Consider the following 16,793-nt stretch of genomic DNA (forward strand, 5'->3'; position numbering starts at 1 on the left):
TGCAGAGGTGCCTATTACCAGGAAATTCCGATTCCATTATTTTCCAAGAATTTCAGCCCTTTTGAACTTAGAATTTTGGCCCTATGTTGAATATAGTATTAAAAAGTTTGTAAGCGCAACTCTTCTTAAATCACAGCATTGAATTTGGTGAAACTTTGTAGGCATTTATTACACTATGTGTAGATGTGCATATTACCAGGAAATTCTGATTCCATTTTTTTTCAGGGAATTTTGAATAGTTGTTAAAGACAAATGAATAGATGTGCTTATTTGCAGGAGGTTTTTAGCTGATAATTTTTTGGGAGTTATTGTCTTTGTCAATTTACAATTTCTTGTGTATTTAATGCATATCTTGCCACTCATCATGTGTATCATTGTCAAGTAATGGGGGAGCGTGGGGTTAATGAGGGTGCTCACTTTTTTTTCCTGCAGCGTGGAATAAAGTTGGTATTTTAAATCCTGCCATTGTTTCAAACATATCACAAAATTGTCACTTAAATTTCTTGAGAAGATTTTAGAGTTTCTTGAGATAATCAAAATTTAAAGGGCAACAAAGCAGACAAAAACATCTTTTTCATTGAAAAGGAAACAACAATGTCAGTAACAAACCTATCAAATTATAGATATGCATTTGCCATTTTGTTCACAAGCAAAGTGCATGACTGATAGTAAATTCTGCAATCTTCAGACTTGTACACTTTCTGGCGTTTGTTGATATTAATTTATCAATCCAACCTATACCAGATGAGCACTGTAGTCGTTTTTATTTTTAGCTCACCTGAGCCGATTTGTCCGTTGTCTGTTGTTGTTGTCGTCATTGTTAACTTTTCACATTTTAATCTTCTCCAGAACCACTGGGCAGATTTCATCCAAACTTGACACAAAGCATTATTAATTACCTAGGTAAAGGGAATTCAAGTTTGTTCAAATGAAGGAACAGGTCCTCTTTAAAGGGGAGATCATTTATAATTATTGAAAATTTGTTAGTATTTTTACAAAATCTTCTCAAAAACCATTTGGCCAGAAAAGCTTTAATTAGTGTGGAAGCATTCTCAGGTAGTGTAGATTCAGTTTTGTTCAAATCATAGTCCCTGGGGGTTGTGGGGCCACAATGGGCTTGAAGATGAAGATTTACATAAGAATATATAGATAAAATTATAAAAATCTTCTCGAAACCATTTGGCCAGATTAGCTTAAATTTGTGTAGAAGCATTCTTGGGTAGTGTAGATTCAAGTTTGTTCAAATCATGGTTCCTGGGGGGGGGGGGGGTAGGATTGGGCCCCAATGAGGGGGTGAAGTTTTACTTGGGAATATATGAAAAAAAATTAAAATCTTCTCAAAAAACCAAATGACCAGAAACTAAAGTTTGATCACACCACCATTCCTTGGAGGAAAGTGGGCCCACAAAAGGGGGGCATCTTATATCACTACTAATGCAACAGAATAGAGAAAAATCTTCTCTCCTGGGCTTGGTATTTATCATAAAAATATGTAGATAAAAATTGAGATTTTTTAAACTTTTTGTGTGAGATCTACTGTTATAGTATTTATAATTTGTCAACATTACTGTTATGCTGATTTGATTAGCTTTTGTTGCTTAAGTGAGCGATGTGGCCCCTGGGCCTCTTGTTTTTCTTGTTTTAAATTAAAACCTTAGAAGATTAAACTCAAGAGATACAAGAAACACCAGTTCACTGACCGCATGATTGGTGTCTGGGGTTTTTTGAAGAAGAAAAAATAAAGATTTAAGTTTCTCCAAAATCAAGGTTACACGAAGGTCATACACGGCGAGGAACTATAAATGTGTACAAATCCATTGGTCGTCAAGGGAGGAATCAATCGTGTACACATAAAATATCAACACAATTTTTCTTTCAGTGTTGTCTACGGCTTGTGTCAATTTAACCACGCTGTTCGTTTTGAGCGTGTCAGGACATCGCAGTTCTTGTTTGTGCCCCAGCTATTGGTGGTCATTAGAAGGTCAAGGTCAAACCTGGGGGCCAGATGTTAAGCTTTGTCACAAAGACTAGCTAGCCGACCGTCTTACAACAACAAAGATTGGAAAGATGTCGGTCAGAGTCAATATTGGGACATATACATTGACAGATTGTGTGCGAACTATTTTGAATTTATGATAAAAATATATGAAGGATAAAGTTTTTGCAAATATATAATACATAATGCCTGTCATATAATTACGAAAAACAACGCCCAACGCAATTTGAATTTATTTATACTTTATAACGACACATTTTACAACCACGTACGGGGGCTTGTACATTGGGGGAGAATCAGAAGGAAAAAAAACAATCCTATAATTAATTTAGGCAATTTATTTTACAGTCACCGTGATGCAACATTTTTAACTTTTCTCGATGCACTTTCAATCAGCAGAGGAAATAAATTACGGATAATTGTTTTCAGCGGGTCGGTTCGCCCGCGCGTCCTTCTCATCTCCAAAATTACTGTTAAAATTTATATTTTAATACAAAATGTGCATTTTCATTTTATATGAATATTATAATCCTTTATTTTCCTTATATACCAATATTCCTTTCATAATATTTCTTTGTTCCACGCAGTTCTTTTAAACTGCGGGAAAATCCAGCCAGGTCCGTCCTTGACATTGTCTACAGTTGTTTACAGTTATAGCAGATAGCCGTATTTCGGTCACTGCGCAATATCTGGCGTGAACTTATCAGGTGAACACGGGAAACACGTGTTTCAACAAATCAAAACAAAGGATTGGAAAAAGACATTTTTATTCGCAAAAATAAACTGTATAACCGTCATGATTAGTGAAAAAATTAGCCCATCACAATCATAGAGCACAAAATGTGATGACAATTAAACACGATGAAAAATGAAATATGTAACAGAATATGAAAATGAACAAGGCCGACATATTTACAAACAATAACAAACATATTCACACGTCTCACAGCAAGTTTTCCTCACGGACAAATGCATTTCTTACGATTAAGAATACATAATGCAAATGTGAAAAGAGATCGAGGAAATCATGAAAATATGAAGAAAAAACATTTAATGCCATTAATTGACTGTTCATTTATGTACAATATACCCGTTTTTCCAGATAACTTTATTGCCATTTAATGTCAAATTCATTCTTGAAGTACTTTTCAGCCGAGTTAGGGCGTGTTTTTTCCAGACTAAATGCGCGCGACAGGAATCTTCCGGATGCCTCGGAGGGGAGGGAAGAAGATGGGACGGACAATGGAGCGAACGAGGTGGGGGATCCAACAGGTGTGGTGGATCCAGCATCCGATCCCACGGAATCGGACCGGAATCGCCTGATGGGCGGGTTCTGTTTGGGCACTTCTACTGGAATTTGTCTAGCTTTCTCCAGATCGACCTTAAGTTTCCTTCTTTCTTGTGGAGTCATAGAATACAAGTCATGTCCTGCAACAACGTTCATCTCCGGCCGGAAGTGGGGATGTTCTTTCCCCGCCCATTTGAACTCGCCTCTGAAATCTCCTGCCGACATATCGGACGACATCTTTGATGTCTAGCCTCTGCAAAAGATATGAAGTTAAACTAAGAAATCAGAATTGCATGTTTGCATAACATAAAAATGTATATGCTTCCGTTGCAACTTTTAAAAATTTGGTTCAACAGTCCAAATGCAGTTTAAGGTTGTAACGGCTCTTTTAACATTATGCAAAATAAAATTTACAAAACAATCAACAAAAAAGATGCAATATCAAATTGTTTGCTTTAATTTTATTGAAAGACAGACCTTTTCGCCCCTGTTAACATACACATGCCAAATTAATTATACTTACAAGAGTTTCTTCTGTTGAACTTTGTTGTGTTGTCTTCTCTATAGTTTCTCACAAGTTTCTGCCGCAGTGAAATATTCATTCCTTTTATATAGGAGGGACCCTTGCATGTGGACCCCGAAAGCACGCCACTTGTATTATGACAACTCATGGTGGCGTAAAGGAAAACCCTGGCGAAATCTGCTCACCGGTTTGGATTAATTTGATTGCATGATAACCATAAAAACCGACTTCTACTACATATATTTCAAAATGTTATCGAATTTGGTCAAGCTATGATTGTTTACGTGGTTTTTTATCGTTCAAAACGTTGGATTTGATAATTTTACATTTTTATCCCTTACAGATTATCCATATTTTTTACTTGGCCCATCATCGATATTGATGCAACCACGTGACTTTCCGTTTACTAACAATACCACGTGGTGAAATAGACATGGTCCCAGACGTGACCCAATTACGCCTTCTTGCACTTTTCTACAGTTGTATTAGAAAATCAGCAAACGCATGCATTTGATTTTTACAGTTGTTTAAAATGCATATATTACACGCGATCATTTTTTCATACAGCACATTAAATGCTTTTGATCTTATAGAACATGTCACGCACATGTAAATGTCCATACATATATATACATAGTATTAGGATTGCCGCCGATAATATCTGGTTTTTAGTTTTTTAGCGATCGCGGCGTAGCATGAGTATGGTTCCTATTGGTTCATGTATAGGCAGGCTAATTTTACACCATATGGATTGCAATGTGATTTTTTAATGCGTTTTAAATGCATTTGTTGTTAAATACTAAACGCTAAAGGCTTTTTTCACAGCACACGATCTCGCGTGTTCACTGTTTTACTGCGCAATTTAAAGGATTCATGTATCTCAAGACACATCTTGGGAAACACTTGTATATACATGCATATTTGCAGAACATTCTTAGATGCATATGCAGTTTGTGTCATTATGTAATAGTCGTGATAATCTACCAACTTTTAATTGCTGACCCTTCTCTCAATAGTTTTCGTCAAGATATTGTTTATCCACATGCGCCTTTAATTACGCATTATAGATCTTTTGACTTGTTGGTCGTCAGCCAATCTCATGCCGGAAATAGATATCAAAGCAGTTTGTTAACCGATAAAACCCAAATATGTCAACCGATCGAAATCGGTATTGTGCTAAAAATACACTACTCTTCCACCAGGACAACATGGTCTTGGCAGTCATACTTTAGTATAGCAAGGATTAGTATACCCAAAGATATATATATATCACACTTGACTTGGGTCTTGATATACAGAGACGATGCCAACCAATCTGACTTAAGAAATTAAGGTTAGTGTCCTATAGCTGGGTACGTCTACTGCGGAGTTAAGGTGGCTCCCACCCACAACAATAATAACCAAGATATCATCCTGAGTGATAGGAGATTGACCCAAAATGTAATCAATGGGGGACCGCAATTCTTATATTGAATGGAAATGATCGATCGATACTTGTATGCCTTATAGTCAATGAACACCCGCATTGATTCATACTTGAAAAAAGTAAGATGGTATAGGGACCAAGGCTTAACAACAACACTATTTTCTTGTAGTTGTTCCTGGCTTGATCAAAGCTACAAATGTTATAATTGCCGAAGTTGTTATTGTCCTATACAGTGTTGACAGTTACACTGGTATAAGTGTTGTTGTTGTTGTTGTTGTTGTTGTTGTTAGCCTAGTATTTGACACTCGTTATTACTGTATCGTTATGCTCATATTCAGAGGGCCGTAACTCCTGTTGTCTACATGAACTACTGAAAATATATTTTCGATCCGAGAAAAGTTGTATTACCATTGTCAACATAAGGTACGGGCAAATTCTTGAAATTTTGTCGTTCTTTAATACTGTACAATAACCAGCTATATAGCGTGGTTCGCATCATAGAGTATTAACACTGCAGTTGACCAAAGAGAAAGGTACTCAACATAAAACACCCATTTCGTTTCATGAATAAAGGGATCGAATGTTTTGGATCTTTCTCCAATAAAGGAGTACCCTTTATAATCAAGCAATGAACGTGAGATTTATGTTTCGTAATTTTATTCAATCTTATAAAAAAAATAGACATAAAACAAAATACTGAAAAATGGACAAACACATAAAAGTGTAGAGTATAAAAATTGTAAAAATATTACATTCAATTTTCCCATTCACCTACTTTTACAAATGACATGCAAACTGATTTTGCCGTCAATGCATAATTGTCTCGTTCGGTCACCACATTTACAGTGTTCATACACAGTTATTGCACTACAGAGGGATATCACATCCTCGCCACTCTCACATCTTGTAGATTTGTTTGGCTTTCCGAGGTTGAGATCTATTGCCATTTGAAGTCGAGTTCGTGCTTTAGATGTTTGTCAGCCGATGTGTGGAGCTGGTCCATTTGGAAAGCTTTGGTCAGGAATCCCCCGCTGTATGCTGAGGATAGTGGAGATCCAGAGACTTGTGTGGGGGATCCAATGACGGGGGAGGCGGGCTCGCCCTCAGAGCCCGTGCTAAAACTTCGGATCTTCAAGGGTGGGTGAGCGGTCGCCGTTTTGAGCTCCAAATCATGCTTGATTTCTTGGCGGAATCTCCCATTCTTGTACACATCGACCCCGTTGATGACGTTTTTCTCGGGGTGGAAGTGTGGCATGTCCACATAATTTCTGAGTTCTCTCCTGTCCATGATTATGGCGTAATGCTATCTACAAGCAATAAAGGGGATATATAAAGTTAAGGTACCTCACTACACCTAGAGTTATACTTTTTTAAGATACTACGTCACAAGATGGCGATTTAAATGTTTTGTTATACTGTTTATATCGTTCGATTAGGTTGTATATCGTTGTAGGTCAGTGGGTAAAGTATTGGGCATCTGAACCGCAGATCATGAGTTCGAATCCGCCTTGATCATGAGCTTTTGTTAATGTTTACTAAATTAAATTTTCGAAAATGTAATTTTTCACCCAAAATTGCACATTTTTTGCCTATTTGATTTTCTTATCCATTATGATATCTATCACAATCAAGTAATTTTCTGCTGATCTGAGAAAATATTTCAAGGTGTAGTGAGCCACCTTAAACTGATACGGCATGATCTCCATCTTCTCCAAGAGGGAAAAGTTAATTAGAGATAAATTAAAAAGTTAACACTTACCTTTATCAACTTTTAAACTGAAGTAGGCTCCAAGTAATCTCGGTATACTATTCGATTCTGTTTTGCCAACAAAGCTGGTTTGCCCCTCTTTATAGTATTGAACGCCCCACGTGGTATTGTTTACAAACATTGACTAGCGGCTTGCCTTGACATACTTATGATTTCAACAGTCATGAGTCATGTATATGATCACGCAGGCATTTTCAAATAAACATTTATAGAATATTTGATTTCACTAATGTTAGTGCAAGTTAATTTTGATTTTTTTTAAAAAGTTCTTTTATTTTCTATTTACAAATACATGTTTCATGTAAACAGTATCCAAAATGTTACAGCCAATGCGTAATTACTATATACAATACATATTTCTATACCAAGTTCTACTTGTATTTATGAAACACGTTTAATAATAATTTTTCAAGCATGCTTTGTAATAAACACAGGAAATTTTATTTTGGGAATACGTTATCCAATAGGAAGGCTCTGGATCATTGTATGTTATGTACTAAAGTTATTTATATAGCTGACAATATCAGATTGTCCGGGGGTTGTATGTATGATATGCTGTTATTAAATATCTCAAATCAATCGTCACAATTTGATTGAAGAATATATTACATCCATAGAATCGAGATAGACATAGATAAACTTATATGTTTTGAGTAAGGATATTACGTAAGTACGGAAGCCCATTTAGGACCTATCAAAAAATATTTTTGAATTTGATATAACGAATTCTTGAATTTGTTAAAACGAATTTAAATCGTTATAACGAATTTTTGAATCCGTTATAACGAATTAAATTTGTTATAACAAATTTTAGGAATTCGTTATAACGAATTTAATCTGTTATAACAAATTCTCTGAATTCGTTATTTCAAATTTTGAAATCTGTTTTAACAAATTAAATTTGAAATAACGAATTCTTGAATTCGTTATTTCAAAGTTTTGATTCGTAATTTCGGTTTTTTAAAATCGGTCATAACCTATTTCATCCAATTTGTGGTAACAAATTTCATGTTATGGGGAACAAATTAAACGGGGTGGACTTCATTTGTTCCATATTGACGTACGACGAAATGTGCCGATCAATTAATCAGCGTTAAACGGCGAAATGGTAAATGAAGTAAACTGGCGTAAAAACAAAAGTGGAGGAATATATTGTCACAGCTGTTGTTGTAACCATGGTAACAGATGTAACAATTCCAAAAATTGTTTAGTCAATGCTATTAATCAATGAGCATGCTGATTTATTAAATGGTACTTGCAGCCAAGCCAATGTCGAACTTATGTCATAGAATTTATTTACCAGAATTTAATGCAAAACCGCACCGAAATAGATGCAAAAATAATGGAGTTACGCCTCTTCAAAGAGCCTATTTTTAAAATTTGCTATTCTAATCGCCTTACCGATGAATACGATATCTTTAAACGCTGGCATGGGCATTACTCATATTTACTTTGGTCGGTGCGTGTTCAAATCCAATAAAGCTTGAAGGGCTTTATGATAGATTTGATATGCACGCTCCATAGGCGTCGGAACCGGGGGGGCTAGGGGGGGCTTAGCCCCCCCACTTTTTTTTGCAAAGTTATACCTAACCATTAGAAACATAGCATGATAGAGGGTTCAGCCCCCCCCCCCCCCACTTTTTCTCGCAGGAAAAATTATTGTTCCCAAATCTACCTTGAAAGATTGAAAAGTTAGATTCAGAAGCATACGAGCCCCCCCCCCCCCCCCCCCCCCCCCCACGGATTAGGAATTTCATGATTTTGGGGAGAAAAAAATTTGGGTAAGTTTTTTTTGGAAGTATAGGTATACTCCCCCCCCCCCCCCCCCCCCCCCCCCCCCCCCCCCCCACGGAATAGGATTTCCATGATTTTGGGAACTACTTTTTTCTCAATATTTCTGAGGATTAGTCTAGCCCCCCCACTTTCAATTTGCTTCCGACGCCTATGCCGGCTCCGACCGAAATTATCACCTAATAATATTCAAAGAATGATGCCTTTTTGCTTATATTTATATTATTTCCAATTTCTACACTTAAAACCAACATTTTAAAACCACTGATTTTTTTTTCATGCATAGAACATGTTATGCATTATTGCAGCAAATACCGTTTCTCGGTTATGCTGTAGGACACGCCCATTTTGTGTCACTCATCTTTTATGAAATTATTGGGCTATTGGTTTCAAAATTGATTTGTAATGTTAGCACAGTGAAGGACATTGAAAAAGGATGTGCGCATGCGTGAACCAACTTTCCATCGGGATTGGTAAACGTTTGGGAGGAAATTCGATAGCTTCTTGGAGGAACTTCGAACTGATGATAAGTGCTAATAAAAAAAAAAAAAAAAAACAAAAAAAAACAAAGAGACAAAAAACCGCGCCTTTTATATTATATAGTCATTAAAAATAATAGGAATGTTATGTACCTTTGGTGTACACTTAAAAAAGATTTAAATATTTGCGAGGACAATAAAGGCAATATTACAGGAAAACAATAGACTAGTAGCTTTAAACGGGTGGGTGCGTGGGGGTGGCAGGGAGGGGCCTTTCCTCATGCAGTTGCCCCCCCCGCCCCCCCTCTTTCCCAGCATTTTCGGAGCATGTAAAAAATTGAAAGTGACTGGGAGAAAATAAACAGTGGAATTCAAATTTGAGGTAAACTTAGCATTTCTATAGCTAACCCAACGGTCTACGATTTTCGAATTTTTGAAAAACATTTTTTTTTGCATGTCAAGAATTGTTTGGCGATTCTCCAACCCCCCCCCCACCCCCCCCCCTTTTTTTCACTTTTTTACGATACCACCTTTCTAAACAAAACATCACAGTTTCCTTACATATACCAGTAAGAGACAATTTGCTTTATATATAAACCAATATTACAGTATCTCATACAATATACCATTCACCAGGTTCTAGGTTTATTGTAAAAAAAAATCCAAGGTTAGGAGGACAGGGGTTATTGGGGAAGGGTATGGGTGGTAAGGACACCGACCCAATGTACCTCTATCCATAACCCCTCACCAAGGTCTGTGTGCCCATCACCAGGGTCTGTATATACCCATCACCAGGGTCACCGTACGTATTACCAGAGTCGGTGTACGTATCACCAGGATCTGTATACGCATAACCCGATTCAGTATACCCATCATCAGGACACCAGGGTCTCAATTCTTATCCTGAGGGTCAATGTTTCTTTGTGCTCATCACCAGGGTCTCAATGCCCACACCAGGGTCAGTGTACGTTTCACTAGGGTCTGTATGCCTATCACTGGGGTCTGTTTACAAGTATTTATTAATAAGGTCAGAGTGCACATCACTAGCGTCTGTATACCCATATCCAGAATCAGTATACCAATCACCAGGGTCAGTTTACCTATAACCAACGTTAGTGTACCCAATTACAAGTGTACATGTATACGCGTAACCAGAGTCAGTATACCCATCACCTGGGTCTCAATACCTTTCACAATATAGGTTTTGAGACCCTGGTAATGGGCACATAGACCCTGGTAATATGTATACTGACCTTGGTGATATGTCTACTGACTTGGTGATGGGCACACAGACCCTGGTGATACGAACACTGACCCTGATGATACGTACACTGACCCAGGTTATTTGTATGCAGACCCAAGTGATGGGCACACATCGTAATATTGACCCAGGTTATTCTGGTGATACGTCCACTATGCTATTAAAACATTTAAAAATCCTAATCCGTGGAGGTAGGGGGTTAGATGAACACTTAACTTCAATTCTACACTTTATTTCCTCCCTTTCGTTTCAGATTTTACCTGGTCCCAAAAACATTGGTGGTGGTGTGGGGGGGGGGGGGCAACTCTTTGTTAATTCACCTTTTATATGTAAATTTAAGAAAAGTGTGCTGAAGGGGGTAGTCTCGTCCCCACTGCCCCTGCGCCACTCCACACACTCCCGTTTGCTGTGCCTGTTGCTTTCCTGTAACATTGTTCTTCATTGTTCTCTCAAATACTAATATTTATTCAACATTTTGGTGTAAATCTAATGTACACAACATTCCTATCACTTTAATAAACATTTATAATGTAAAAAAAGAATTTACCTATACTTTTTGGGAGTTGATTTTAATAAACTCTCCTATGCAGTTACTCTGGCGAACCGAAAGTGAAACAGTGTTTGGACCTAAGCACAAATCAGCATCGCTGAAAAGACATAGATCTTGAAAATAATAGATAAATTCGGTGTACTGTATGCTGTACCATTGTTTTTCAAAAGATACGTATTGATAAATACCTTGAAAATAGTCAGATTTTATATAGTACGAACAATTTAATTGTTTTTTGTAGTTGTATGTATTTCTTACGCCAGAGTTCAATATCGTCTCGTTCAACCAGACGCTCGGCTGTCTCCGTAAATCTCCGACAAGCAGAAGGTCTCTCTTGGTAGTCGGAGATTAACGGAGACAGCCGAGCGTCTGGTTGAACGAGACTGGAGTTCAATATTGCTTGGATCCAGACGTGTACAATTTTTCGATTACTGATACACAGTTTGATGAAATTAATTATGTCGTTAAATATTACACAACATGATTCATATGGGATTTTCTCGAAATTCTTGTGTGCGTAATTCAAATACAGATTAGAAACTACTTGCCAGGCAAAATAACATATCGTTGATTTTAAAATTGATAATAATCAATAAAATCAACTCCCGACAGTACTTCAGTACTTTGATTTAAATTGTTCAAATATCAGTTAGAAGTTCCTCCAAACAGCTTTCGAATTTCCTCCCAAACGTTTACAGAAAATTTGGTACACGCATGCGCACATCTTGGTTATAATGCCTGGCTACGTAATTTAAAATATTATATCTATATTTTTAATTGTCCTTTACTGTGATAACCAAGCCTAAAAAATTTATAAATTATGAGCGACACAAAATGGGCGTGTTTTACAGCATTACCGAAAAACAGTATTGGCTGCGCTACGTAATACATAGCATGTGATATGCATTAAAAAAACAGAGGTTTTAGAATGTTTGTTTAAAGTGTAGAAATTGGGAATAATATAGATATAAGTATTAAAGTAATAAGGAATCATTCTTTGAATGTTATGAGTTGATAATTTCGGTCAGAGCGTGGTAAAATCTATCATAAAGCCCTTCGAGCTTTATTGGTTTTGAACACGTCCCGGCCAAAATCACATGAGACTAGTAAAACTCAAAGAATGATTCCTTATTATTAAATCAATTCTATTCCAGACCGGTATTTTTTTTTTAAATATGGCGTAATCTCACGGTTTGGTGATGAAATGAAAAATGCAGATATATGTTGATAAATCAACATGCCCATTGATTGATAGCATTAATTATATAAACAAATTTTTAGAATTATGCGCAGAAACCCGTCGAAACAAGTCTGTATATATTGTATTTTTGGTGAAAATGCGTCGCTACATACATAGCAGTTCTTGAATATTTTGTTTCTATCTATGTAGGAATTCTAGCAAAGCCGATAAAGTAAGGTGTCTTTTCGAATTATTACATCTGGTACCATGGTTACAGCAACAGCTGTGACAATATGTTCCTCCACTTTTGTTTTTACGCCAGTTTACTTCATCTGCCATTTTGTCGTTTAACGCTGATCAATTGATCGGCGCATTTCGTCGTACGTCGATATGGAACAAATGAAGTCCGCCCCGTTTAATCTGTTCCACAAAACATGAAATTTGTTACCACAAATTAGATGAAATAAGGTATAACCGATTTTAAAAAACCGAAATTACGAATTTAAAACTTTGAAATAACGAATTCAAGAATTCGTTATTTCAAATTTAATTTGTTAGAACAGATTTCAAAATTTGAAATAACGAATTCAGCGAATTTGTTATAACAGATTAAATTCGTTATAACGAATTCCTAAAATTTGTTATAACAAATTTAATTCGTTATAACGGATTCAAAAATTCGTTATAACGATTTAAATTCGTTTTAACAAATTCAAGAATTCGTTATATCAAATTCAAAAATATTTTTTGATAGGTCCTAAATGGGCTTCCGTACGTAAGCAATATTTCATTAGTTTTTATAACGGTATGTTGAGACATGGACATGTTTTGATCTAGCAGAGTTCGTCTAACAGAAAAGTCAAGGTCTTTGTCTGAATATGAATTATTGAATAAGAATCGATTTCTCAAGGTTGTTTTGTACAAAATTATAACTGTTTATGTGCAGGTCGTGAAAATGAAGTAAACACATTTACCGAAGTGCATGGAGTCGAAGCGGTACGAATGTGTCAATTTTAGCTATCTGACACGAAAACATGTTCAGTTTCTATAGACATACAGCGCGGTAACGTTGAAGCGATCTTTTGTACTAAAGTTGAAAACATGTTTGTTTACTGTCAGTAGGGTTTTTAAAATGCATATAATCTGCAAAGCGTAGAAAGTAAAACAAAAGGAAACACATGCAATGGAACAACAATATTTTCCAACAATTTGTTTATTTTGTGCATAGTACGTGAGATTTTAGTAATAACAAATTAAGTCAATAAACACCTTTTTTCCAGGTTTAGACGGTAGCGAGGTTATAGACCATTTCATGTTTTTGTTTGCAGTGTAATGGGGGAGGGGTCTGGTGTTTAGACATTTTAGTCGATTCCGCTGCCATGCAGAATTACATCACACACAGATATCTGTAATCGCTAAGATAAGTTTCTTGTACGCTTAAGTGAAAACATAATGCACAAACTCTAATAATAAAAAATCTGCGGCGAGTTGCTGCGATATCCACAAGAGGCCCATTGGCAACTTCACTCACTTGTTCCACCTCTGGGCAAATCAGTTCAACCCTAGCCAGCATAATCCAATGCAATTCTTGTCTACATTCATGTATTACACAGTTTCTATTTTCTTCATTAGAATTAGAATTTTCGCTTTGAAATTGGACCCCTACATTTGCAGCTTAAAGTGGAGGTTTTTTTTTTTTAAGAAAGACATCCATCCTATTCCCTTTATTTATAAGGATGATTGGTTGTGCTTAGTTTGGTGACGTCGCAGGAGAAAGAGTATTCTTTTTGTGACCCCGTTCTGTTGGTTCGAATCCTCAATTGTTGCCTCTTCTGTTGTGTCTGATATCGTGTGTCGTGCATTCTTTTTCTCGGGATGGAAGTGTTGCGTGTCCACGTCATTCCATAGCTCTTATCCATCCTTTGGAACGGCTAGACTGTCTAATCATGGCAAAGTTTTGCTATGATACGACAGTCCGGGCGTTCCATACTTTCCACGACATGTACATGTATGGTATTAGAGGATATTAAATCAACGAATGATTCAAAGTACACTTAAACATGCATTATTACTTTGGTATTTGTAAAAAAAGTTTTGAATCTTCAGCTATACTGATACTTTGCACTTACTGCATAAGCCTATAATATAGTCTGTCCCAAGATATTTATGAAGGACATTTGGTCGATTTTTAATAAAAATATAAATACATGTGTACCTGTGAAAGAAGTGCAATTAAATTCGATGAAAGGAAAAATTTCCAATATATCTTCATTGACATATTATCATTTTTCACTCTAAAAAAAAATCACAGGATCGAAAATAAGATTTCTTACAAAGATTTAAATTGGGAAATGTTTACATCTTTTCTCCATTCGGAAGTCGATCGGAATACCTCGCGCAATTTTTTAACGTTATCTTCCGGGCTCCCTGCAATACAAAATCCCCGTAGACATCACATTTCTTAGCCTTGTATTGAAACCCGATAAGCTAATGGAGGCGTTTCAAATGAGAATTTTTTGATTTTTTTTCATACTTTTGAATGAACATCGTTTGAACCCTGGGGTATTTATAAATATCGAGTAACGAAACAAAATGTGAATCGAGGATATCTTGGGACAGACTATAAATCAGATTTTCCATTGTGTTTCTAACATTAAACAATGAAGCTTAAAATGTATTGTTGCAAAGGTTTGTATTGGATGTATTTTCTAAATTTCAATAGTGCTACATGTATTACGAGAGGGCAAATGTTTGCTTACATGTATATAGTCAGCAAATAGAGGTTTTTGACCGTTTCTTATTTTTGATGACTACACTCATTTTATCAATTCCATAAAGCCGGTGGCAAAGCCTACGTGATTACTTGCAAGTTTTTTAAGGAGAGATAAACACAATAAAAAAAGACCCTCAAGCTAATTAGAATGTTTATATGGCCTTATTTTATTCACTTAACCTTATTATGAGCTGAGTCGTGACTGTGTATTCGTGTTTGTAAAATCTAACACCTGTTTTAAAATAAATTAGTAAAAAAAAATACATCAGACCTTTTGAGTTTTTTTATTGCAAAATTATTATATCATTGAATATGATAAGATGAAACGCATGTAATCATCCCCGTATTTGTCTGTAATTGCTCACGGTTTTGCTAGTACATTGCAATGTATGTAAACAAAGGTTTAAAAGTGCAGTAGATTGTACAACTTTGAGTGAGTACTTCCGAGTGCAGCAGACAAAGGAGGCCGCTTACGTGACGTAACACAACACCAGCAATTGTACTGTCTATATTCAATGCACAATTCAAATAATGATGCATGCTTTGGTGCAAACAGAATTGTTTTGATAGTGATCATATTACATCATCATCAAGAACATTACTGGTGCATGTATTTTGCCATTTGTCTGACAGTTTTCTATCACAATTCATCACAGTAAACATAGATTGTTTGCACTAGAAACGTTTTCTTTTTTAATGATAAGTACTACTATCTTGTGAGGCACTGTGAATGCTGTTAATCGTTCAATTAATCGTCTGTGTAAAATATGACTCTCGATAGAAGCAAGTATATCCTTATATTGACAGAAAACACACGATCGATCAGCCATTGCTACATCTATTGCTGCAGTCTGCAATAACTTCTCAAGAGACAACTGATAATCGTCTACATTTTCATACGTAAATCTCTTTAAACAAGTTGATATACGTATCCTTTCTTATTTCTCATTTGTAATTTTATCACTAAAAACTCTGCATGCTTTCAGAATACTAATAAATAATATTGCTGTGAATAATACATAAATAGTAAATCATTAGTAAGTTCAACTAGGGTTTACTACGACTTCCTTTAGTATTACATTGTTTTTACTAATTCTCCCTGTGTAGGGAACTTGCTTTGGGCAAATGGTTTCATGTGGACCAAACTGCGTTGATGTATATATAAACGGCATGAATAATAAGTGTTTGCTTTGAATTAACAGGTGAAATATAGGGCCTCAGGTTGTTTGTTGTTGTTTTTGTTGTTGTTGTTTGTCTTTCATTGGTAGATATTTAATGTTTTGCAACATTTGTATTTTAACATGCCAATCTATATTTTGCACTGTTAATGAGAATTACAGTTATAAGTCATCAAAATTGTATTTACTCTGCATTTCTTTTTTGAACTGTCACTTAAACATTCAAACAGCTCAAAATTCGTTTGCTAAAAATTTTGAAAACTTACACATGCTTCCAGCAGTAAGGCACGACATAATTCTCACATGAAGATATTGTAAAACTGTGAATTTGTGAAGAGTACTGTACTGTACTTATATATAGATATCATGGACAGACGGTGAAAAGGCTGTAGTAAATTAAACCATTAGTCCTGCTCTTTCTCACTCGACAGCAACTACTACATGTAGTTTATGAGTTCTAGTGCTTCTAACCTTTATCAACAATAATCAACAGTATTAAAGGTGTTAAATGGGCTATAGTTGTACAAGTAATATGTGTCTGTTTTATATACAAAGATTTTTTTTTTTATAAAACACATAA

At 35.9% G+C, this 16,793-nt stretch overlaps 1 protein-coding gene across 1 annotated transcript; it reads right to left on the reverse strand.

The window, feature by feature from the left end:
• Window positions 1–2,746: 2,746 nt before the first annotated feature.
• LOC105343500 (uncharacterized) lies at window positions 2,747–6,521 on the reverse strand. The gene is made up of 2 exons (XM_011450925.4): window positions 3,808–6,521; window positions 2,747–3,537 (listed from the first exon to the last, which is right to left on the reverse strand). The coding sequence occupies exon 1, from the start codon at window positions 6,519–6,521 to the stop codon at window positions 6,171–6,173; it is 351 nt and encodes a 116-aa protein (XP_011449227.3). The 3' UTR covers window positions 2,747–3,537; window positions 3,808–6,170.
• Between the last annotated feature and the right edge of the window lie 10,272 nt (window positions 6,522–16,793).

The sequence above is a fragment of the Magallana gigas genome, chromosome 3, assembly GCF_963853765.1.
Source record: "Magallana gigas chromosome 3, xbMagGiga1.1, whole genome shotgun sequence".
Taxonomy (NCBI): domain Eukaryota; kingdom Metazoa; phylum Mollusca; class Bivalvia; order Ostreida; family Ostreidae; genus Magallana; species Magallana gigas.